The 25,623-nt window shown below is 39.9% G+C and overlaps 3 protein-coding genes and 1 long non-coding RNA gene across 10 annotated transcripts in view; 2 read left to right on the plus strand and 2 right to left on the minus strand.

The window, feature by feature from the left end:
• Positions 1-105: 105 nt before the first annotated feature.
• On the minus strand, positions 106-1,668 carry LOC108075653 (uncharacterized protein CG1161). The gene is made up of 5 exons (XM_017168199.3): positions 1,504-1,668; positions 1,174-1,418; positions 933-1,041; positions 739-864; positions 106-410 (listed from the first exon to the last, which is right to left on the minus strand). Exons 1-5 carry the CDS (start codon positions 1,666-1,668, stop codon positions 255-257), a joined length of 801 nt encoding a protein of 266 aa, XP_017023688.2. The 3' UTR covers positions 106-254.
• A 203-nt stretch (positions 1,669-1,871) lies between these two features.
• LOC108075424 (stromal cell-derived factor 2) lies at positions 1,872-2,951 on the plus strand. Its single transcript, XM_017167849.3, has 2 exons — positions 1,872-2,067; positions 2,193-2,951. Exons 1-2 carry the CDS (start codon positions 2,007-2,009, stop codon positions 2,780-2,782), a joined length of 651 nt encoding a protein of 216 aa, XP_017023338.1. The 5' UTR covers positions 1,872-2,006; the 3' UTR covers positions 2,783-2,951.
• Positions 2,952-8,569: 5,618 nt separating this feature from the next.
• The window catches only part of mtd (TLD domain-containing protein mustard), an 84,348-nt gene continuing 67,294 nt past the window's right edge, over positions 8,570-25,623 (plus strand). Inside the window, exons 1-2 of one of the 7 annotated variants that reach the window (XM_070286477.1) lie at positions 8,570-9,114; positions 22,378-23,031. In XM_070286477.1, coding sequence (XP_070142578.1) covers positions 22,700-23,031 — 332 coding nt within the window. In that variant the 5' untranslated portion in view covers positions 8,570-9,114; positions 22,378-22,699. Of the gene's footprint in view, positions 9,115-22,377; positions 23,032-25,623 lie in introns of those variants that run through there. The other 6 variants (XM_070286478.1, XM_070286481.1, XM_070286480.1 and 3 more) reach the window with 6 other exon arrangements.
• On the minus strand, positions 11,562-12,165 carry LOC138928965 (uncharacterized). The gene is made up of 3 exons (XR_011445373.1): positions 12,089-12,165; positions 11,800-12,031; positions 11,562-11,742 (listed from the first exon to the last, which is right to left on the minus strand). It is a non-coding gene; the product is annotated as an uncharacterized lncRNA (long non-coding RNA).

The following is a 25,623-nucleotide window of genomic DNA, read 5'->3' on the forward strand; positions in this document are numbered from 1 at the left end:
TTTGTGGATGTCTAGACTTCAATTAAGATACATTTTAGTTGGGTTGGAAAGCTGTAATTTATATCAGAAAAAAGCTCTTCACTCCAGAACATTGAAACTATTCGCTTTGGTTACATAATTTATTTAAAATAATAGTAATTGTGGCTAAATGTACATTAATTTTGATCCAAAATATGAGTTCCTTTGTGGATTGCTGCTTGGAATACGTGTCTTAAGTCGCCCATGCTTCTCCCTCTATTAGACTTCCTCCCCGCTCAGTTCAGCATGGTGTGCCGATCGTAGATGTGGCGTCTCTGCTCGCGCACCTGCCGCTTCCACTTGTCCTGCTGGTGGCCCACGCGATTGAGGACATTGGCTCTGGCACTCAGCTCCTGGTTGTTGGCGGCAGGCATGGGTGGCGTTGGCTCGTCCTGGTAGGAAAATGGGTGGAGAAATTTTGGAATTAGTCGGTTTTGCCAGGTAAAGTGCGGTTCAAAACGAGGATCTTTGGTTAGTAGCTTGTTGGTGTCTCTATGTGAGTGTGGTGTGGGTTAAAACTCAAACGAAATCGCAAACGGAAAATGAAACAAAAGGGGGTGTTGTGGCAATTGGGTCTATTCAAAAGTGCGGAGCTTCTTTATTGCCAACTAGTTGCGCCGCATCGGCGTCAACATCGTCATCTTCTTCTTCTTCGTCGCCTTGGGCCGTAACTAGGAGGCTATACTGAATGCCCGAGTATCTAGAATGCTTGCTATGTACATCTTCGTTGGTGTGCTCCTGGTAGTTCGCCTTCACTCGCTTGTTCAGCAACGGGTCCAGGCACATCAGAAAGAGCATGTATATCACTAAAATGGAGATGATCCAAATCACAATGATGACCACGACCTGGAAAAGGGTAAGGATTCGAATTAAGCCCAAGCAAAATCTTCGGCAGCAGGACATTTATGCCGAACCTTGATCAGTGTCGTATTTCGCGCCACATGGGAGCACTTGCACTCGGCGCAGATCGGCAGCTCCTTGCCATTAGCATCCAAACGCGGCAGCAGGGCTCCAGCACAGACACTAAAATGGGAAGAAGGTAACACATCAAGATGGATGCTGGAACTTGGGGAGACTTTGGGGGAACACATTTCACTTTCAGTTTTGTTAATTATAATTAATTAAATATTATGGGTTAAATGTTAGCGTATTTACCACTCCGTCGATGGCGTCGCCGTGCTGCTTGTATTGGAAGAACTGTGACTGGGAACTGCGGGCGGCGGATTGGCGTTGACCTTGGGTGGAGGTGCCACTGTGGGCCCTGGACTCGCACCTGTTTGCTTGGCAGCAGTCGCCACGGGAGCTGAAGCTGGAGCTGGTTTGGCTGCTGCGGGTGGAGCACTTAATTGGCTGGCATTGTTGTTGCTGCCCACTGGCAATGTCTGGGCTGCGGTCTCAGCCTTTGTTGATTTTCGGGAATGAAAGAAAAACACAGATCGGAGAGTGCGGGACAAGTCATGTGATCTGGCTTAATTGGGGACTCACCCATGTCACGCCAACCAAATAACATATCGCCAGTAGCACAGCGTAGATAAACAGACGCTTGTGTGCCATTAATTTTTCTTTGATTTCAATTTTCCTCACTTTTCTTCTTTTATTTGGAGAAAATTGCTTGCGAATTTGCAGTATGACCGCCTTTGACAATTGCATGGAAAATACCGAAATGCCTGGATTGGAACTTTACTATTTTCAAAGAGCTTGCGGTATTTTTTAATTTAATTTATTTGTTACTTTTTGTAAATATATCTGGAAATGTTAATCTCTTGTAATTAAAATTATTTGTAATTGAAAAATAAAATAAATAAAGGATACATTTTTTGGTATATCTTTAGCGAATTTCCCATTCTTTGGTCACACTGGTAACGTCTACTGAGCTGTCACAAAATCCATTTGTTTGCGTGTTCAATACTTTATTAAACCCCGATAGCCGGCACTTATTGGCTAATTCAAGCTCTACATAGACTGACAGATTAAGCACACAGGACGCCATGCAGCACTCGCTACTCCTGGCCGGGCTTGCACTTGTCAGCAGCATATTCAGCGGAGCCGGTAAGTTGAAACCCAGCCAGGGACGCGGCTATGTGGTCTTCTGTGATTGGCCACGCCGCTGTTCCCGCCTCCCCTCCGGACTTCATGTTAATCTCGATTTACCATCTTCCAAACCCCGGCGTCAGCTACGCAAACCAACGTGGTGACCTGCGGCTCCATACTGAAGCTTCTGAACTCGGACTACGCCTTCCGCCTGCACTCCCACGACGTCAAGTACGGCTCTGGATCCGGCCAGCAATCGGTGACGGGCGTGGAACAGAAAGAGGATGTGAACAGCCACTGGGTGGTCAAGGCTCAGACCGGTGAGCAGTGCGAGCGAGGAGAGCCCATTGCCTGCGGCTCCACCGTGCGACTGGAGCACCTGACCACCAAAAAGAACCTGCACTCGCATCACTTCTCATCGCCGCTCTCCGGCGAACAGGAGGTGTCTGCCTATGGCACTGACGGCCACGGCGACACTGGTGACCATTGGGAGGTGGTGTGCTCCAACGACAGCTGGATGCGGGACGCCCATGTCCGACTGCGCCACATCGACACGGGCCTGTACTTGGCCATGTCGGGTCGCTCCTACGGCAGACCTATCTCCGGCCAAATGGAAATTGTGGGCGTGCACAAGCCCCAACATGGAACGCGTTGGACCACGGCGGAAGGTCTGTTTATCGTGCCCAAAGAGAAGAGCTCCACACACGACGATTACGCCCATACGGAGCTGTAGTAGAGCTGTGAGGCTCCTCGACTGCACCATCTGGCGCCGCATCCTAATGTTAGTTCTGTAACTTATAATTTAGTTGAATTTTATGTGAAGCGATAAAGAAGCAGTTCATTTTGTATTAGTCCAACGGAAAACAAAACAAACCAACAAATTAAAATTATTTAAAAAAGAACAGGGAACTGAAATAGTTTTTAAAAGGTGAAAGCTTTTGATCTTTTTTGGTGGGATGCTAAAATTATCTTGAACGACAAGATAAATTCTAATGTTAATGCTTGGAATGAATTGTTCATTTAAAAATTTAAGTGTTGATCCACCCAGCAAATAGCAATCAATTTACCACATCTTAGTAAGAATTTTGGAAACAAGCTAATACTTTTATTATTTGAACTATTTTCAAAGTTAGGATTTTGTAATATTAAGCATTTTCCGGTTTGAAAATCCACCAGTGGAAGCTAAGCTAAAACGCTTTAGTGTGGAGCCCCGGCAGATGCAACTGTATTGCGACGCTCCGGGTTCTGAGGATGCCTGTCCGCAAACCCTCTGATTGTTTTTGTTTGCATGCATAAAACAATGGAGCTTATCCCGACCATATAAGCTATGTAAATACATTTTGCCATTGCTCGCGGTTCCCCGCACTTCCTTCCCACTATCGTCACGTCCATTATCTGCTCGTCTGTTTTGTGTTTCTTTTGTTTAGGGCATTGTCAACGCTTTGTCTGCCCATCCTCCTGCCACATCCTCATCCTCACCGCCATTCTCCGTAACCCGAGCTGATTGTGAGCCCAGTAAGGTCAAATGTTAGCAGACCCAACCCAACCCACAGAGTCGTTTATAGATATTCTCATAATCGGGTTGTCCTTGTAACCATTTTTGCGCAAATAAGAACAGTAACAAGGATACGCGGGCTCATCTGCTAAGCTAAACTGCAGTTGTTGGGAATCTGAGGATCTTGTTCCGAATGTGGGCAAGAACATGCAACTTACAACCTCAATGCACGAGTTTGTTAGAAATCATAAATCATAATCATAAAAGGATTAAATAGGCATTGCACAGAAAAGCAGCTATAAATTATTTCGTTTTTTCAGATAGAAAAACATAGACAAATATGTTAAACTTTCTTTAAAGTTTCCATCTTTATTGGGAACTTATTGGAATTGTCATCAAATGGGAGACTGATAACGTTTTATTAAGCTTGGCTATTAAAATTCTGATTAATAACATTAAAATTTAATTTCGAACGTAATCCTTTGTCTTAACTCGAGTTTGCTGCGTTAAAGTCTCTATAAACGACTATGCATAATGATTATAATGAAATCGACATTATTGCCACATGCTGTGGCAACATATAATTTAATTTGGCGTCAATTATCTTTTACAGGTGTTGATAATTTCCATTCTGTGCGTTTATTGATTTACGTTTATCGCGTTAACGCCGCACACGCTCTCTGCGTAACAGATATGTGCTTGCGTTCGTAACGCTTCCCCGCCCGCTTTTCCTTTGTTGAGTCGCGGCACATCCTCATCTTCATTGTATCCTTTTTGTATTGTATTTCCTATGTGACCGTTGATAAGAACAACTCATCGGCAGGAGGAAGACTCATGAAGGGGGGCTGCACTGGCAAAAATGGGTTCTTTATTTCGGGGGTATTCATGTCGTTAAGAATAAAAGGCAAAACAATTAATGAAAATAACATTAGAATACCTAATTCTGAATTTTTATTTTGCGATATGAATTGTTTTATATAAAACAGAGTACTTTAAACCATAATAATCAATGCATCTTTTTGTATCTTAGATAAAAGTCATTTGTGAATAAAAGACAAGAGAAAACTTTTTCAAAATAATTAAATATTTTTCAGTGGAAAATTTGACATACACATATTACAATGAACATATGTACATACATACATATATAGAATAAACCTCTCGCGCCCCGTTAGCCTTTATCGATTCTGGTTTATCGGCGGCGGGGCAACCTTCAAAAGCGTTCAAACACTGAGTGAAGGACTCGCTGCCTGAGTGACTGACAGATTGACACAAAATGTTTGAATGTTTCAATGTTTGTTTGTTTGCTCGCTGGTGTGTGTAATGGCTCGACGTGAGTGGGCGGGCGCCTTTCACTGCCCTCCGTGAAAAGTGCGTTGTGTATACGCACGAGTGGCTGGCAAAGGCAAAGCGGCGAAAGCAATTCGCTGCATACTTACAGGCGTTCCCTGACCAATGAGTTAAACCTAAACATTGTATACATTTCCTGGCGGAAGCCATCCTAATTTCAGCCTATTTTTATACCCTTGCAGGGTATTATAATTTCAGTCAGAAGTTTGCAACGCAGTGAAAGAGACGTTTCCGACCCTATAAAGTATATATATTCTTGATCAGCATCAACAGGGGAATCTTTCTAGATATGTCAGGAAGAAATCGTTTTTTTGGCCATTTTTGCAAAAAATTTTATAAGGGTTACATCATTAAAATTTTTGATTTTGATAAAAAATTGAATTTTCAAAATTTTTAAATGAAGTATGCAGATTTATTAACTGTAGAAAATCTTGCACAGAACAGTTTGCCGATTTAAAATTAATGCTCATTTGGCCGAGTTATGATATTTTTAATTTAAAAAAAAATCAAGAAGTTTTTTAATATAAACAATCAGATTTTATAATACAAAATAATATTTTTCTAAGTCAAGGAATCATTTCCGACCCCATAACCCATATATATTCTTGATCAGCATTAACATACGAAACTTTCTAGACATGTCCGGAAGAAATCGATTTTTTAGCCATTTTTGCGAAATTTAATAAGGGGTTACATCATTAAAATTAGCAAAAATGGCCAAAAATTTTGATTTCTTAAAATTTTAAATTTGGTATGCAGTTTTTTTAAATTAATAAAAACTAACACAAAACTGCTTTCCGAATCGAAATTAATGTATTTTTGGCTTAGTTATGATATATTTTAATTGTTACCTGCAAGGGTATACAAACTTTGGCTGGCCAAAGTTAGCTTTCATTCTTGTTGTTTTTAATTATTAATATTTACTTGAGTGGGGAACCTTGAAATGTAACTGCCATTCCAATATCTATTAAACATTTAAAAATAAAATTATCCCAAAGATACCATGGTTTAAACATTTTTAAGACTCTAGTTGGTTTTCTAGCTTTTGATTTTACTTTTATTTCCTGTAAATCTAGAAGCTGCACTTTCCTGCACATCATATGCAATAATCCTAAGCCCTAATCCAGCTTCCCAGAAAAGACTCGCGGGAAAACGAACCAATTCCAGGAACTAGGACTCCGTTGAAAAGCAACAACCAACAACTGTTTTCAATAAACGTGGTCGCAATATTGCCACGCGCCAAGTAACAAGCCATAGCCAAAGCCGAAGCCACCACCAACAACAACAACAGCCTCAGCAGCTACACAAATTAATGGGTAAAAACAACAATGCGAAAAATGAGGAGCGTGAAGCTCAATCATAAACAGCAAAAGAACGGTTACATAACGCACACATGCTCAATGCGCTTTGCCTTTGCGTTCGGGTGTCGTAGCAGTCTGCCTGTCGCTTGGGAGTCATCCGCTGCTGCTGAGCTGCTACTGCGCTGCCCACGCACTTTAATGAAAGCGAAATTGAAACCTTATCCGAAGGTCGAAAGGGATAGTGGGATTGAGCGGGAGACGGCAGCTACAAACAGCTGTTTGCAACTGCCAAAACGTCAGTATTAAAATTGCAAGGCTTTTAAAAAGGCAACTGACCTTTTCTTGAACAAGTTATCGTCTAATATTGAATATCGATTTAAGGAATGCGAATACTTCAGGTCTTCTTGAGTTCTTAGAAGTTTTAGAAGCTAATCAGCAAGCTAGGAAACATGATTTGTTTTGAAAAGTATTTGTAATTAGAATTTTCATTCTAATAAAGAGTGTCCTGTTAATGGCAATTTGTCAAATTTGTCAACGTGAAAATAGCCAGGTTGACAACGCTTAGCTACACACGCCTTTCGGGACTCCTCTTGCCGCTGCTTACCTCTGTCTGCTGTCGTTATCGTCGTCGTTGCGCATTCGCCCCGTTGCTCCGAGGCTCCCTCGCTCTCTCCCTTTCCCGGTGCCTCTTCCTCCCCTTCCGTCACTCTCACTCGTGGCGTCTCCTACGCACTTAACATTGAAAACCGAAAACAAGCCCCCAAGTGGCCAAAAAGGCCTGCCATCGCCCGCAAACAACAACAAAGGTCCCGCTCTCGGCACCTGCGCAATTGGCAAGTTCACAGAGGGAGATGGAAAGACACAGAGAGAGAAAGAGAGCCTTCAATTTATACTGCATACATATAGAATCGTGATAGTGAAAGTTTATCAACAACAACAATCGTTTGTAAATTTTTGAAGTTTACAGCCTGCTGTTAGGCCGCGCGCACACTACGAGCTGAAAGCGGAGCTGACGGCTGAGAGCTTATCCGCGGAAAGCTTATCAGCGATCGGAGCTTTTTGCAGCCGCGCACACTGCGAGCTGAAGCTGATGTTGATTTGTAATTGTTTTTCAAGCAATACGTTTAAAAAAAAACATATTTTAATTCTTGAATATTTTTAAAATATCGTTGTTAATGCGATGACATATTTATTTAGATCATCATGACATTTAAATTTTCGAAATCGGACCACCCAGTTCTCCAGAATATGGTTGACAAAGTACGTTTTTTTAGTGTACTTTGGCACCCTGTATCTCGGAAAGTTGACAATATTTTTATTTTAATAAATATTAAAAAAATTCTTCATACTTTTCTATATAACTGGACAGAAATTTAAATTTCTGTTACTTAAGCGCTAATTAGGGCAATTTTTTAAAGAATAGTCTAAAAAATCAGCTCGCGTCAGCTGCTAACAAAATCAAACATGTTTGGTTGATCAAACAGAGCGGAGCGGAGCTGACCTTATCAGCTTTCAGCTCCGCTCTCAGTGTGCGCGCTCTCATACAAGTAGTGTGTTTGTTTCAGAGAGCTGATAAGCCGTCAGCCGTCACCTCCGCTTTCAGCTCGTAGTGTGCGCGCGGCCTTAGGCCGCGCGCACACTACGAGCTGAAAGCGGAGCTGAGATAAGCGAGCTGATAATTTCAGTGCAAATTTCTAAGCTCAGCTCCGCTTTCAGTGTGCGCGCTCTCATACAAGTAGTGTGTTTGTTTCAGAGAGCTGATAAGCCGTCAGCCGTCAGCTCCGCTTTCAGCTCGTAGTGTGCGCGCGGCCTTAGTCACAGCAAGCAGCCTAACGGTAGGCAACACTTTTGCACTCAAACTGTAAACGGCGGATACGGAAATGGGAGAAAGTTGGAAAACGTAAACAAAACTATAAATTAAATAATAAATAACGAAAACAATGTAATATGCAAATAGTTTAGCTAAATTATATTTGTTGGGAACTCCAAAAGGTAGAATTCAGAGAAAACATAAATAATAGTGATATTTCCAAATATTTTGTTTAAAATTAGATAAAAAAAAAAGCACATGAATCGTATTGTTTATAGCTTCAAATATGAAATGTATTAAAATTAAACCAAGAAACCCAATTGATATATAAATTAATTAATAATTATAGAATTATTAATCATAGTGCTGTTAAGAACGCCGTACTAAAAGACCGATACAGTAACACAAAGAGCGGGATAGAGCGAGTTAGTGTTAGTTTCTATCTCTCTGTCCCTATCTTCTGCTCTCTCTCACGCTCTCTGTTGGCCATGATGTTCGCTCTCTGTTGGCTGGAGCGACGTAAATACCGTTAGCACAGTACATCGTGGACAGTTGAGCGTGCAAGTTTGGGCAAACAAAAAGTGGAACCGATTGAATCAGCCAACAAACACAAAGCAAAACAGAGAATCCAAGAGATCTAAAACAAACTAAATAAACAGGGGCCCGAAGACCTCGCGTTCCCCTCGAAAAAAATAAAAACACAAAATGGCTGCCGTAAGAGCATAGAAAAACTGTAACAAAAAACATCAATAACTTTGTATTTTTGGCCAATTTGTAAGGTTTTTTCGTTCCCTCAGCTGTGTGTTACATAAATCTCGGCGTATGTGTGCGTGTGCGTGAGAGTGGACTCATGTGTGTGTGTGGCTAACAGCAACAGCAGCTAAAAAAAAAAAGAAAAAAATTAATTGTAGCAACTCCCCGATTTCGAATTATCTTTTGTGTGCTTAGTCAATTGGGTTAAAACCTAAAAGCTGTTTCGGTGTCAATTACGAGAAAGTTACTACCTACAAATATTACGCATACGCAGAGGTGCCCGAAATCAGTCCCGGAAGGCCCGAACAACAACTCTAAAATCTGCAAAACAACCGACGACAACCAGTCAAAGCAATGTAAGTGTCATGAAAAGATTATTAAATTAATATTAAAAATGTTTACAAATTGCGATTAGCCATACTAAATAAAATTTAGAATATATCATTTTTTGAGTTTCGGTGAGTTGTATACTCAGATTAATGGTTCCTCATCAATTTTTATTCAAAAATACCCACCAATTGAAAAAAAAGAAACATTATCATGTGTTTCTATAATGATAAATGAAACAAAAAACAATTGACAATCCTAAAGCCTCCGAGTAGATAATAAAAACGTGCCTATTGATACCGAAAATGGCAGTTAGCAATCTAACAGCCATGGAAAACTCATTGTCTGAATATATCCATCTGTTTCTGGGCCTGACCTCGCCCATCCAATCGACTGACATTGAAAGCTGAATCGCAACGTCTGCTCCATTTTAAGATTCGCTTTCACTTCCAGTTTCGGTTTCAATTTCAGTTAATTTCGCCCCATCAGCTGCAACATGTGTAGCAATTTCCCAGCGCTACATTTTCCACAACATTTATCGATTATCGGACCGCGCCCACCCCCGTTTTCCGCTGGTCAAGTCAATTGCTTGCAAAATTTAATAACCGCACACTTGGCATTTTGCGTTTGCGTTTTGTTTTGTGCGCCAACTTTGTTAATTTCTTTTCTGCCCTTCCTCGGTTCTCCTCCGTAGCGGGCTCTCTGTTCTCAGTGTGCCTTCTTTTATTGCTCTTTCCTTTGTGCAGACGCCCACACAGTCGGTCGTTATTCTCACTTCTTTCTGCGCTTTTCCCCTGTCAGCCGCCTGCCACTTCCACTTTCCTTCGCTCGTCTCCTTTCCGCGTGTCCTGCCGCTTTTCTCGCTTTCCTCGGCACCTTTGTGACCCGAAATGGGCAATATCATCCAGTACTGTGTTGAGGGCCCGGATTGAATATCTTATTGTTGCCGGGGAAATCGCATCCCAAAAGAGTTTGATTGATTTGTTGAGGAGCCCAAGGGTCCCAGGCCAGGGACAAATTTGAGTGGTATATGGGAGCAGACGAAGTCAGCGATTATCATCTGTCAAACTAACGAATTGACTTTGGATCAGTCACGATAAATATTTCATTGGGTTTGTATTATTTTTAGAAATTTGCAGAAAAGGAAAGAAAATTGACTTCGATGAAACCGAAATTTGTATATCCTTGCAGTTTGTCATAGGCTCCTGATTTTGAATCAAATTAAATCGATCATAACTTAGCCAAAAATTCATTAATTTTAGTTCGGAAAGCAACTCTATCTTTGTCTTAGAAAGCTTAATAATTTAAAATTTAAAAAAATTAACATTTTTCTTAAATTTTAGGATGGGAAATTTTTTTGTAGAAATAAGATTATATTATTATTTTTAAATTTCAATTTTAAATGCAAGGAAAGTAGTACCTGAAGTTGGAAAGATAGGCTAGATAACTGCAAATCACAATTATGATTTTATTAATATAATTAAAATATCCCACATAAATTCATTAGGGACATCTGCCCTGAGCCACAATTTTTGATTTTCCTTTGCCTTGAATATTTCTTGTTTTAGATTAGACAAGCAGATGTCTTTTGGTTTTATTTATGCTTCAAATTGTCGTAGCTCTGAAATATATTTTTGTCTTCTATTTTTCCTTGCTCTCCATTTGCTTTTCCATCCTCTTTCTATTTATTTCACTTCTCATTCTCTTAAGACAATCACACAGAGAAAAACGAGTGCCATCTTATATTAATTAGGTACCTTTATTTTACGATTAAAAAAAAACCAAAAATCGATTTAAACAAACTAGAGAATCAAGAGAAATACAATTCTGATCATAAAACCGTACATCTAAAATCTGTATGAAATTAGTAAAGCGATATTTATAGTAAAAATAAGGCATGAATAAATTGAGATGACTTTTTTCTTGTGTACGTCCTTATGGCCCGTTTTTCCTGCTGCACACTTTGTTGTCTCCCATTGTTATTACGTATATTGTTTCATGCGCTCGCAGGATCTGAATGTGTGTGCGTCTAAGCGTGTTTTTTGTGCGCCAGAGTCTGTGTGTCTGCGTTGACCACCCACGACGAAGACAAAGTCGCCGTCATTTCCAGGACACATTTTCGCTGCCTGCGTTGCCGCCGTTTCATTTGTTTCCCTCTTTATTGCTTTTGGTTTTCGTCCTGTCCATTGTTCCTGCTGTTGCTTCCACGGCTGCAGGACTTCAGCTTGAAGTATTTTAGCCATTTTCTGGTCAGCCATCATCAGTCAGCCGGAGAGGTTTGGCAGGAGACCACTGAAAACATGCGAAAGTGGAAGGACTTTTGCTCGAGTGTCGCCTCTGTGGTGGCTATTCCACTGACATCGCATTACCTTGTGGCATTTTAAGAAAAACTGAGATTTATAACTGCTGCTAGAAGTGTACACCAAGTGCCAGTTTGGCAATTTCAATCCAAACAATTTTTAACAGGTAATTCAGGTAAACGAAGGGATAGTCTTAAAATTTATTCTAAAATCATAAATAAAATTATTAATGAATTCTTCAAAAATTGCTTTTCATAATAATTCTTTTCAAATTTTCCATTTTGTCAAGTAGATAAAAGTATTTATTAAAACATTTTAAATATTGATGGAATAACTTTTCTGCAACCATAAAAAATCCTTAAATTGAGACCAATTTTAATTATAAATAAATTTAAAAGAGACTTATTTAGTTACCTTTTATCTCTGGTTTTTGAAGATCCTTTACTTTTCTTTGAAGCTTTTCACAACAAAAATGGCAAATGCACTTCATTTTAGGAATCTCTACCTCTCGGTTCAGCTCCACTTAAATCCATTTCGTTTTTCACTCGACCTTAAGTTGTCATTGCAAATGAATTGATGTATATAAAGCATTGGCACTGGTCAAAGCGAAGGATTCAAATGGCAGTTGCAGTGGCCGTTCTGTTTGCTTGTGGTTTACCGTAGAACATTAAATGAAATTGAAAGCCAACAGATTTGCACTTACTTTGGATATTACGTTGTGCTTGGAATTGAAATGGTTGGAGGAGCGTTGACGTGAAAAGAAATAAAGTTAATTCAACCCAAGAGGCTTTTCCCTAAAAAGTTGCAGTTACTAGATTCGGATGAATATTGAATTACGACCACGGGTCATGGGGTCGCCGATTGTTTGTGTTTTGCATTTTTTATTATTTGCAGTGACATGGATCCTTTACTATAAATGCCTCCCACACGTCCTTTCTTTTAATTTTAATGAAGCACTTGGAAGGAACTTTTCCACCCCATGAATGTTGCATTTTTATGCCCAAACAGTAGTAGTTGGCCCAAATTATATGGCCCGGCCAATATGGCGGCGCCTTTTGAGTCGACTTGATTTGCTTGAGGTTTTTCCTCGGCTCAGAATGCCAGACCCAAAAGTTGTCGACGCACTCATAAAACCCTCCAGGAGGAGGAACTTACATACATACATACATATATACTAGACATGGAAAAATTAGCCCTAGCCGTGTGGAAGTGGGCGGTAGGGAGGCTGGCACGGGCGGCCATTAAACTTGGCCAAAATGTCAAAGCTAATAAAAAGTTTGTTGACATTGTGAGTAGAGAAAATATGTTTCTGCTACGAATTTCTTTTTATGCCAGGCTCTCTCTAAAACTCAACTCAATTATAATGCGTAACTCTGTTTGCTCGAAAAAAACAGCAAGGGAATGGAAATTATAACCATAAGAGTGATATTTAAAACATTTAACTTATTTTAAATTAAAAAAGATAGGAAGCCGGTTTTGTAAAGCTGAAGTTTGTAAATCCCTGCAGTTAGCAATTGCATCAAGAGATCAACTTTGAAATGGATCCAAACAAATTAAATAAGCAATTTAAATTTGAAAAGATTTTCTATTATAGATTTTTTACAAAAAAAGTTTCTTATATTAATTTAATTTAAAATAGTTAACAAAAGCAGCTAGCAAATAAAATTATTCTGTCTAAAGTATTATACTTGGCATCAACAGAAAACGAATAAAACAGGCCTTTGATTAGAATTTTTACGGAAAGTAAACAGGTATTTGCTTCTGGGTGATAGTCCTGAAAGTTATAGTAAAATAAAATATATAAATATTTTATCTGACTCGCTCGTACCCTTACTGACACGAGCTTAAAATAGTTGTTCATTAGGTTTTAAGTCGATCAAAGTAATCATCTATGATGTCTTCAAACCTATGTAAGATCTATAACATCGAGGTCCTTTAACTTTGAGTGAGGAGGGGAGACTTCCCTTTTTCCATACCATACAAAAATTGATTATTATAAGTCTCCTCGTGGTTTGAGGCACTGTATTTGTTTGGTGATGAAAGCCAATAATCAATTCTGTGGGCTTGCCTCGGTTAACAGCTGTTAGCGATGTCAACGACTGTTGGATTAACAGCATGCGCACTTCCTAACATTTAATTTTAGTACAAAGAGAGAGAGATAGAGTAAGAGAGAGAGTGAAAAATAAGGACAAAGACAGAGAGATGGTGGGAACAACAACAAACATCGGCTCAGCTGTTTTCTGGCCATGTCGCGTGCTTTGTCCTTGACAAGGTGTTGTTTTTTCACCATTTTTCATATTTCCCCAGCAGGAGCAAGCAGGGCAGCTAGCTGGCAGAGGGAGGGAGAGATAGAGAAAGCAATAGAGAACGTGGGAGAGAACAGCTTTTCGCTGGCTGCGCCGTTTTCATTCAGTAAAAAAGAAGAGGAAGCGAAACTTTTTCCAAGGCGGAAACGCTCCTGCAGCGTAAGTGTGTGCGTTCCTTGGCGTCTTTTGTGTCTTCCATTCGCGTGCCAATTGCGCATAAGTTCTGTGAAATTTCGAAATTGCTTAATAGTTTACGCGGAAGACACAGCGGCAACCGCAGAACCCGCAGGACTTTCGCTCATTGGCGGACTAACCTAGCCCCCAAAACCCTTAGAAACCTTGCTTTCAACCCGTATTCCCTTATTTTGTACACAGCCAAAACTTTCAGCTTCAAAATCTTAACGATAAGTAGGGGTTTTCTTAAAAGGAAATACATTTTTACAATAAATCTATACAAATATAAGATCACGTTTCCATTCGCAAAAGGTTAATACAACCTTTTAAAACTCACTTAATCATTCAGCATTCATTCAGCTTCAGATCTGTTCAAATGGATGACAATAAGATTGCAGAACGTAACTCCCTGGATGGTCTGATCCAAAAGAACTTATAAGTTGATTGTTAGATTTCCATTAGGTCCAGGTTTCTCCAGGATTAACTTAGGGATCAATATATTTTTCAATTGCGAAAAGCGATTGACGCTGACGCATTGGCTGTGTCAAGGTAGTATAAAAACTGAATTTTAGGTCCTTACAGGACTTTTTTACGTATCTTTCTCGGTTGGAAACCTAAAGCCGTCGAAATGATGGTTTGGATAGCATTGAAGTGGATGAATTTTCTTTTTTTTTTTAACTAGGCTGGGTAATGAAAGCATTCTTTAAGCCCACTTGCAGATTTTTCATACTTATTTACCATAAAGAAAATGACTTTTGACATTTAATTTCTACAAATTTATGTTCTGTGTATGGCAAGGCCATCATTTCGGGGTCACTTTTGTTTTATGACTGCTTGGGCCGTGGGTGTTGGGTCTCTGGTGAAATACGTTGACCCATTGGTGAACCCGTTCGCAGATCGCACCTTTAATTGTCATCATTCTCGTTTTAATTGCGCGGCACGTGTCCCGTCCTTGGGCAGTAAAATCCAGACCACCGCCCACCAACACCCCCTTGTCGTAATATTTTACGCTCCTGCCGGCATTTATTTTTAGTGCCTGCCGCGTATGTTAATTAAAACGTTGATAAATTGTTGACTCTGCAGGCGCCCAGGGTCCAATGGGTGTGCGTACGTGTTAGAGGATATGAGGAGAGAAATGGGAATAGGAGCATATAGCTGTGGCTTGACAGATGTCTGGAAGCTAATTGTCTTGGCGAAACTTGATGTTCCAATTGGGGTCAGCTTAAAAGTAATTGCTTATGATTATCCTGAGAATAACACTTGGCCAATTTTTCCCCGGGGTAATAATGTAAAGTGAAACTTAACAAATATTTAGGCCAAGGTCTAAGAATCTAACAGTGTAAGAGAATTATAAATAAATGGTATCTTTGAAGTAAACCCATTCCATTGAATACGCTTATGTATTGCTCAGAGAAAGCTAATTATTGCTGTAGCATTTGATAGTACTCAAGGCAGAATAACTGAAAGAGCTTTATAAGTTCTTCAAGGCTCAAACTTGTCAATAACTTTTTCCAGGTATTATTTTCCCATATAACTAAACTCAAATCTTCCCCAAGTTGGCTGTTCTCGGCTGTATGCTGCCTTGAAAGCTTCTGGCCCGGCTGTTGTTACCCATGGCTAATTCCTTGAGCTGGCAATGCATAACTAACTAACCTGCTCGCTGCTGCCTGGGCAAACACTCGCCCACAAGATAGACACACACAACCGCAGGGCAAACGCTGCGTATACGTAATTTGCCGAGCAGAGCTGCCATCTAAGCCTGCAATTAAATCCACTTGTAATGCGCTTTTGTTATTGCTTAATCCGTTTGTGCATAGCTCAAACAAGCCCCTCCCAGCCCCTCGCAGCTGTACAAATTGCAATTACAGATGCAGGGAATAATTGACAAACCCAAAGATGCAGATGCAAATGCAAATGCGAATGCAAATTGCGGAGCTCAAGAGATCCAGATAGAGTCGTGTCAACATTTGCCAAGTCTGTCAATGTCAGTGCTATATTTCTTTTGTTCAGTCTGCGGCAAGGTTGTCACTAATGCCACTGAAGTGGCCACAGAGGCGAGGGAGGGTCCTCCATTATCCTGCGGCCCAATTGTTTGCCGGCTCTTTGGCATTAAATCTGTTAGCAAGGTAGACTCGTAGACTCAAGTAATGTTAAGTAATGCGCTCAACTGCTCTTCTCAATTTCGCAACGTTGTTGTTATTGCCTGCCCCTCGAACATGACTCATTCCCCTGGCCAACTATTGACCCAGTTATCTGGCAAATATTTTGATTAATATAAGCCATCTGCCTTCCGCCGCCTCTTTGTTTTTCCACTCTGTGCCTCTGTGTGACAACTTAATTGGGCTGAATTTCGCTCGTGTTTTGCCCTCTGCCGCCGGGCAATTGATTTTGTCATGAAAGCCTAACCAAAACCGAAACATTTCCCAGTTCGTGTCGATGTAATATCTGTCATATTTCAGGCCCACACCACATCCCCCACCAACTACCTTTTCTCGACAGCGTTTCATTAGGAATTAGTTTCAGCAGGAAGCCGTAGAAATAATGTTAATATTTATGTCATTGTTTGTGCATGCCGTCATCCTAGAAACTAGTGAGGCTTATTAGATAGCGAAAGATTTTTAGTGCTTTAAGAGTTGCTACTAACATAATCAGAAGGAAAAATCGGTGGGAGTAAATTACATATTTATATATTTGTTCTTGTATTTATGTATTGTTACATTTTATTTATCTGCCATGTATGGTATATAGTTAAATATAATAATTTTAAGCTTAACAGCCTTCCGAAGGAGCCTTTTTTAAATGTTTACCCGCGGGAAGTTCTATGTCGGACATCGAATTCAAATTCCACTTTGGCTAATCCATAAAACTTATCCGAAATCCACTTTGTCCGGGGCTCAATGGAGCCAATCCCAGGGCATTAACTGCCTGATCGCCCATATCCATATGTCATTTGGCCCTCCGCTGCCCTGCCATTCTGTGAGAACAAAAGCCACATGGCGTAGAAAGGACTCCATTATAGGCATAAATTACATTTGCCTGGAACCAGAACTGCAGGCACAGAGACACTGGCACTTGGTCACCAGTTCGACGCTGTGTGCTGCAGGACTAGCACTAGCACTCTCTCTCTGGCACTAGAATTTCCGATTTTCCGCGCTGTCAATTCCATTACGTATGCGCCCTGGTGGCCCGAAGGGCGTGTAAAATATGCGAATGCAATTTGCATTTACTGGACCCTTTCGTACAGCAACACACACACACACGTACCCACACGGACTGGGCCAAGAGTAACTAAGCTCGGTGCCACGCCCACTTCCTGCCCGCGAGCTCAATTAGGGCGAATGAGAGTTGAACATTTGTGCGTTGGAATTCCGTTAAAGGGGCGACAAGTGGCAGAAACAAAAGAACTGAGCAAAAGTAAATATTTTTTCAGTGCCAACTCAAGGGTATCCTTGATGTTTGCCCAGCCAGAAAGGGAGAGCACGAGCGATGGGCTGGCTGGGGCTGAGAGCACTAAAACAAAATGCATCCTGCAATTATGAATGAATGTGCCAGGGATTGGGGAAGGCGACAGCGAAGCCAGCCAGGCGCCAAAAGGATGAAATTTCAAAATGTGCACGCGGTTAGCGGCTATGCAAATGTCCTTTCAGTGGTGTTCGTACAGCTAAAAAACCAACTTTTTCCTGTTATCCTAGTTGTGGTAATTGGTTTTAGGAAAATAATTATGTACTTGTTTGTATCCATATCTAGCAGCAAATATACTAGAGAGAGAATTTTAAAATCTCAAATATAATTATTAAATATATTTTAATTCATTATAAAATGAATCTCAGTGCATTTTTATATCTAATTTGTTGGTCAACTGTGTGGAAATACTGTTCGCAATTAAAGCCTTTGGGCTTAAAGCTGGCCAACACACTTTACATAACATTTCAGCACTCTCCCTTTCGTGCCATTTCCCCTTTCCTATGCTTCGCATATTTATGACCTCGCCTAAGTGCATAGCCTTCAAAATGAACGAAAGACTGTCTATGTAAGGACATTGGAACGCGCTGCTGCCAATGCTGAAATGCTCCGGCCGAAGGCAGTCATTACTCATCCCACGCCCACACGCCACCAGCTCGTACGTACATACGTACGGTGGCCACACTGGAGACATGCATACATATTAAAAAGTGAGCTTGTAATGCCGGGAAATGTATGCGATTGTGAGCTGCTCATGGCCACATATATATGTATATGGTATGTACATACCCATGGCAGCACACATTCACTTCCGCACAGGGCTCGGGAATCCGTAGGAGTTGTGCGACAGCACAGTGGTTGGAGTGGAGGCGTCCGTCTTTAAAGTATTTAGTTTGTTGTATAATTTACATATACGGATCAAAAATTGCTAAAAACAGAAGCAGACTTAAAGTAAAAATGTGTAAGTTTCCCCTATAAATTACGGTTACAAAAAGAATTTCATAATAAACGTTCATTATCAATTATAAATAGAATACCATGTCTCCTCTTAACTCTCACTAAAAACTTGACTAAAACTAAATAAAGATTCATACTTTTTCGATATTTTTAATAGTTTAATCTGGTGACAACCACAGTACGTCCTTTAGAACAAGCTTCAAGTGCGAGTATTAAATGCGCGTCGATGCTCATTTTATGGCATTACCACCCCCCGCCCACGCCCATGCCCCCTGCCCCATTTCCCTTTCAGCCCTTTCAGCCGCATCCAACTGAATGCAACAGAAGGGGGTTAAAAAAAGAAAGGGGACGAGGAAATACGACGTCTATTACGTCGAAGGGTAAAGCAACAGACATGGCTTGGATGCCGGCACTGGGAAACTACTCATAATAATCATAATGAGCGTGTGTGCGAGTGCAGACGGATGAAATCCTTTTATGTAGGACGCTCTGCTGTTCAGTTCAGTTCAGTTGGGCTTAGTTCAGCTCGGCTCTTGGCCATGTGTCGGCGTTTAAGCCAAAGCTTTTGCCCAGAGCGTTGGCGTTAAAGTTGGCGTTGACGTTGACGTTGGCTTAATTACAGCGCAAAGGATATTAAACCAAAAATCGCTATCTGCCCGGCAGTAAATTAAATATTGAATGTGCGTGGAGCTATGAGGAAAATGTAACTTTTCCCATTTCGCTTTAGACCATGAACGAGATTAAATCCGAGTACCATTAAGTCATTTAGTGGACTTGAAAATATATAGCATACTTTTGTGCTGGATAAATGTGGTTTAAAAATGTTGATGGTCCTTTGCTAGGAAATGTTAAATAATATTCTATATTTGAGAATTTTCCCAACTATTACATTAAGTAAAGCTTTAATTTTTCACTCTTCCTAAAATCGACTCGTTTAGTAATGTTTTCCAACCTTTGGCATACGGAAAATGTCAACTATTCCGCATGCCTGCCAGCATCGGCATCGTTGTGATCTTAAATCCGTTTAGCATTTAGCAATGCATAATGTGACAGGAAAGCTCCTTGGCCGCACTCCCGGCGGCTGTATGCATAATTCATTTAGCGGCTTCTGCGTTCTTTGAGAGCGCCGAAAACACTCCATAGTAATGCCACTTGACATTGGTTCCGTAGTCACGACCGGGCCTGGAGGACCTCAAGGCTTCGTTCTCCCCATTTTGGACCCTGCATATCCTGTTACAATTCATTCGCTATGTAAACGGAAAATGGGCAAAGTCATCGGTGCCAAAGCGAGGGCGTTTTTGTTTTTTTTTTTGTTGGAATGGCATTGAGTGCGTTATTCGGTGGAATTTGATGGCTAAAAATGCATTTCTGCCAATCGACAAAGCGAGCATTTATGAGGGAGGTTTTTTTCTGCTGTTATTTCAAATGGCTGAATGTCCTTGTGGGGATTCGGATTTTATTTTTTATGCATTTCTCCTGCATTCTGTTTGCACGCGCTCAGCTCGCAATCAACACAAAGTGCTGGAAATTGTATTTGAGGGAAATTGCGGCCCCAAAAATATACACTTTTCTTTAAAAAAGAAATTATGATTTTAACAATAAATAAAGGGGGAGTAAATTGTAAAGATATTGAATTAAAAATTTAACCATTTATTACTCTTTTTGTTTTGAATGTTTGTTGTACAAATAAATAAAGGAAAATATAATAAAATAAAATACAATCTTCAACGTCTCTATTAATAATTATTTAAAATCAAAATACATCTCTTGCAATTTTGCCCTGAACTTTTTTTTAAATATTTTTCAATGAAAGTAATAAAAGGACTTTCAGAAGAAAATCCCCATTAAGTACAAGGCTTAATAAAAAAATCAACTTTATTATTACAATTTCGGCTTGCTACTTACGATGTGACATCAGTGAGGGTAACTTGCATTCACTTTGGGTTATTACAAATTCATGACTCGCTGGTTATTTTTCCTTCCTTCCTATTTTTTCACTGCATTCAGAGCGAGGACGAGAACAAAGTTTCACGCTTTTTTGCACGTTTCATAACAGTGGCAACAACAAGAACCCGTAACAACAAAAAGTCCTGGAAATTGGCTTTGTATGTTGGTTAAAAGTTTGCACAGACTTTTTGTTTTTGGGTCGTTTTAGCTAACTTCTTGTCATCGTGTTTATGCAGGCGGTAAAGATCGCCGTCGGAAGTTTTTAGTTAAGTTATACTTTGTTAATCCAATTGTTGTATATACATATATAGGTATGTATGTAGAGCTGGGAAAGAGAGGCTCTTGAAAGAAAAATGGTAAACATTTTTCCAGGCCTAAGGAAAAAAGGATGAAGGATGTTTAAAGGTTAAATGGGTTTTTTTAAAATAGTATTAGTATCGGTACAATTTGATTATTATTTATTATTCTAAAACAAATTAAATTATTAACTAATATAACCTTTCTCTTTGCAGGTTCGTTGCCCATCAGATATCCCAATATCTTCTAATCCACTTATAAAAACTAATGATAATGATAATGCTAATAATACAACTATCTAGCGCACACAAATAATCCAATTCGAGTCCAAATCGAATCGAACACGCCACAAAGACCAACACCGGACCCAGAACTCCAAACAAACGCAAATTGCAGCACTAAACAAATACTAATACTAACCAGAATACAAACACAAAGCAACAGAAACAGAAACACACTGAACAAATATCAAATAGAAAGAATACTATGCATATTGCTAATTAAACTATGAATAGCTAAAGCTAATTAAGCAACAATGCTCCTATAACAGACACCCAACTAGTCCATATCCAGACCAGAATACCTATAGCTACCCGTAAAGATACAACAACTGCCAATATTGGCATCAAAGACGACACTGAAACTAGTTATACGACAACACGAAACTCGAGAGGAGAACCACAAGCAAATACCTTAAATATATCAAACATAGATTGCCTTGCTCCCCACATAAATGTCAACTAAATGTACTGTTTGATCGTTCCAACCCACAATGAATATAATGATATCCAACTCCCCCCCGTGCTCGTACTATCCATGTGCCTTCGAATGGGCAGCGGCCGATCGCGTCGCCTATCAGCCCCGTATCTGCTATGTCACCTATAGCTAACCCCCTGATAGCCGTGTCGTGTCGATGATATCTGTATCTAGCCAGTCAACCCAACACTTAGCCAGACACATGTAAATACTGACTCTGCCTGCCCGTACGTACAGTCGAACGATCCGCTTTCAGTTCCCGAGTTTCCGAACCATTGGATTACCCGTAAAACGCTAACACTCCTCACACATCCGTGTCCAGATTCCTGAGCTTAGCCGTCGACGACACACGAACGGAAATGTGCGTTTTTCCTTCCTCCAAAAGTTGAAACATTAACCACACTGCCTATCTGAATTTGTCAGAGTTTACCACATTTTTCCAATCTATCCTACAAATTATTACAAATTATCTTCCTAATTCCTCTAAAAAACTATTATACAAACATGTAATCGTATATAGAACCATATATAGAAGGCATGCTGCTTGCGAACGCTTAAGATTCTTATATCCGGCTCCTATAAAACTCAAAAACAATCTATATTCTGCTCATTCCTACTCAATATATATTGCTTACTTGTACAAAACAACTCAATTCAATACTCTTTATATTTATTTTCCACCCAAAAACATATTTATATATTCTCTACGCTCTCTCAATGTTTACCCTATACAATTTATATATTTTACAATACCAACTGTATGTTTTTATGCTACACTGTTAATAATACAATTATATATTTTCAATTATATACCTATTGTACTTCCTTTACACAAATTATACAACAATATACTATATACAAGACTACTGTAACCATTCACAGCCATTATAACACCGTACAAGTTATACATTTTTCGCTGCTAATAATATCCCCTGCACCATTTCCATCCCCAAAAGAAGGGATAGATAATCCCAACGAATGTTTGCCTCTAAGTGTCGCGTATGAGATCCGTTTTTCTATACCGTTTTTTCAACTGTACTCTTTTTTGATATATTTTTTTTTTCTTTGGTACATGCCTTACCCCTCCGAATAGCCAACTTTTACACACCGTTAATACTTTTTGGCTCTATGTGCAATTTAAATCTCAATAAACTCACCACCTAAGCAACAAAGTTAAACTAAAACCAAAATATCAAAAGCAAGTTCAACTCGCTCGCTCGTTTTCTTCATCTAAATAAAAACCAAAAACAAAAAGCAAAAATAAACAAATAAGACAAAGCCTCTGAAAATTGGCTCTAAATTGAACTAATTGTTTTATGCTTCTAATTGTTTTATGCGAAATTCCTATCGTTAACTAACCGCCAAATCAAACCGCTTTAAATCGACACCCAAATCGATACCAAAATTGATCCGTAATGTCGCGCGAAAACTCGCCTCGCCACGGCTCGTTCCGGCGGAATCTGAACAGCAGAGATCCGGCGGGAGGGGCGCCGGGTTCTGGACCCGGATCGGGATCGGGATCGCCACACCACCAGCAGTCGAACCACCACCACCACTATCAGCACCAGCAGCCGCCGATCATGGAGCACGCCGGCGCGCCAATCTCTACGTCCGCCTCGAACATAGCCACCGTGCTGGAGGATGGGGAGAACCCCAACCTGCCGCCCCTGACCGGCTCGGGGCCCAGTCGCCAGCGATCACTGCGCGACCGGCTCAAAGACGGCATCACCGGCAGCTTCTCCTGGCAGTAAGTCATCCGACACGTTCGATTTTACGAAGCTTCTTCCAGCACTTTCGTTCGAAATTTATTACCATTAATTACCTTCCAACACACCCGATTTTGAAACAATTCTTTTCCGTAGAGTTATTCGTTTTAGTAGCCAAGTCTCACCTATTCGTTAAAGCGTTTCCTTCTAGTCTTGAATTCGATTTAGTTAATATTCACACGACTCTTAAAAGCACAAAGTAGCGATCGAGAAACAAGTTGAAAGAATCAATAAACCCTCTAGACGCCTTTCTAGAGTCGAATCCCGAGCAAAAAGCGCACCTAGTTTGCACAGCACCCACTGTAAAATGAAATATAAATGAAATATATTAAACCAAACTTGAATCCCAAATCGAATATAGGTTTTCAATTGCAACACATTTGGTAAGTGCTGTTACACATTAAGAATTAAGTATTTGGGAAGATGGATATATTATAACTAATTTTTTTTTTCAACCTTTCATATCCCATAAAGACGCCTTAAACTATCAGTCACATGATTCGTCTGTCTTTCAACTCAATATAATAAATATACACCTTGACTCTCGTGACTTCCATTGATATTGACAGGGTATAATCTGCTGTAGTTGTAACTTCATTTCGTTTCCAATGAAGAAAAAAATACAGTTGATACCATTTTTCTTCTACTCCCAGCCCCATTAATTAACTTTAATATATATTACGGGCGGTTATGGTGTATTTTCCGGGACACCTCCTGGTTTTTGTTCATCGGTGATTGACACTTGGGGATGTGCAAGCAGGAAGGCAAAATAAAGCTGAAAGCGAAAGCTGACGCTGACGCTGAAAGTGTAACAAAAAACACAAATAACAAAAACAAAGCTATTGTACAATTTTAACAGACAAAACGAATCACGGGCCATAAATCAATTGAATTTGACATTTTAATTTCCCAAGCCGCCTTCGTCTTGCCACAGGGAACAACAACACGCGCTAACAGTCACCCAAAGAGGCTCAAAACATTACATAATTAAATTTAAATATAAATATATACTAAGGGAAACGGCAGAGAAAACGAGAAAAAAAAAACGACGGAGGCAGGTGCTATGTAGCGGTATCCCGGAATGACATAAGTCCAGTCAATGCACTGCACTTCCCCTTTAAGGTGGGAAAATTAACAAAAATTAAGAACGAGGAAGTACGAAACGTCTTATTGCTATAAGTATGAAGATTCAAATAACAAAAAGCCATTTAATGGGACTTTATATTAAAAACAATGAATTTTTTAAACCAATTAAAATAAAACTCTACGATCAGTTCAGATTTTGTTTTATTAATGTATACAAATTTTTTAATAAAGTAGATATTATGCTTCTCTTAGTTTTAGTAGAAAATTCAAATGATTATATCATTATAATAAAATATAGAAAAATGCCAACGAACTTTCTTGTACCTTTAATATTTCCCAAATATTTCTACAACTCAAGACAGCAAACAAAAAACAAGAAACGGGCAATTTATTTGCAAAACAATTGAAACACGTGCAACCCGCCTTGAGGTCATCAAAAATACCTTTGCCACGCTCAAACCCCTTTACCTTTACTTTTGGTTCTACCAAAAAAGTTGCTTTTGAGCCAGTTCAAAAGTTTGGCCTAACAACAAAAATGGGGCAAAACTTTTTGGACATTTCCTTCGACAGGGCAGGACACGAGAAGGAAGTGGTGGGCTCGCAATTCCTTCGTTTTGTCAAGTATAAGAAAAAGTTCACTGCGAGTTGAGTTATTTTCCAGTCGTCGACGTATGCGCAATATTTCTTGTTCTAAAAAACTTTCACTTCGGGTCGCTACATAACATAACTTACGTACTTACTTCTTCTTCCCCTTGAATCTCCGCTTGCTTGTGTCATTTTCATTATGTAGAATTTTTATATAGACACCCGAGTAGTTATCTTTATTGTCGTCGTCGACATCATTTGACCTTCAAAGTTTTGCCAGTATACATATACTTGCAATTCTGCTCCACTCCCCCCCGTGTATCTGGAACTCTTGAAACTTGTTCTTGGGATGGACAGCTGCATCTGCCGACTGCAGTTCCTTTAAGCACTTTAAGCTGGTCATTTATAACCTTGAAACTCTTTTCAGTTGGCCTTGATCGCAGATTTCGTGGTTTCCTTTGTTTACCTGTGGCCGCCTTCCCTTTTCGGCCAGGTAGCAGCTGAAGCCTTTTTTGGGTTGTTGTTTGTCCACTTTTTCTGTGCGTTTTAAGCCGGCTCCTTTCGGCCCAGACTGTGGCTGAGACCCAGACTCAGACACTTGGCAGGCAGTTGAGTTGCGGCATTTATTTCGGCGAGAGGCATAAAGTGTGTTACATAAATGGGGATTGTCGGGTGAAAGACGGTTGCTACTGACATTATTTGATATTTTTATACCGTGTAAAAAATAAACTTAAACTTTATATACACATATATAACGACAAAACAAGTTTTGTAAATGAATCTGCAAGAGGTTAAGAATCGCTTTTTTTTTCCAATATGGAACCCAGTTGGAAAGACTTCCTTATTTTCGTTCTCAATGTAATTATAAAGTGAGGAGAATAATATATTTAAACCACATTTTT

Source organism: Drosophila kikkawai, chromosome 3R (genome assembly GCF_030179895.1).
Source record: "Drosophila kikkawai strain 14028-0561.14 chromosome 3R, DkikHiC1v2, whole genome shotgun sequence".
Taxonomy (NCBI): domain Eukaryota; kingdom Metazoa; phylum Arthropoda; class Insecta; order Diptera; family Drosophilidae; genus Drosophila; species Drosophila kikkawai.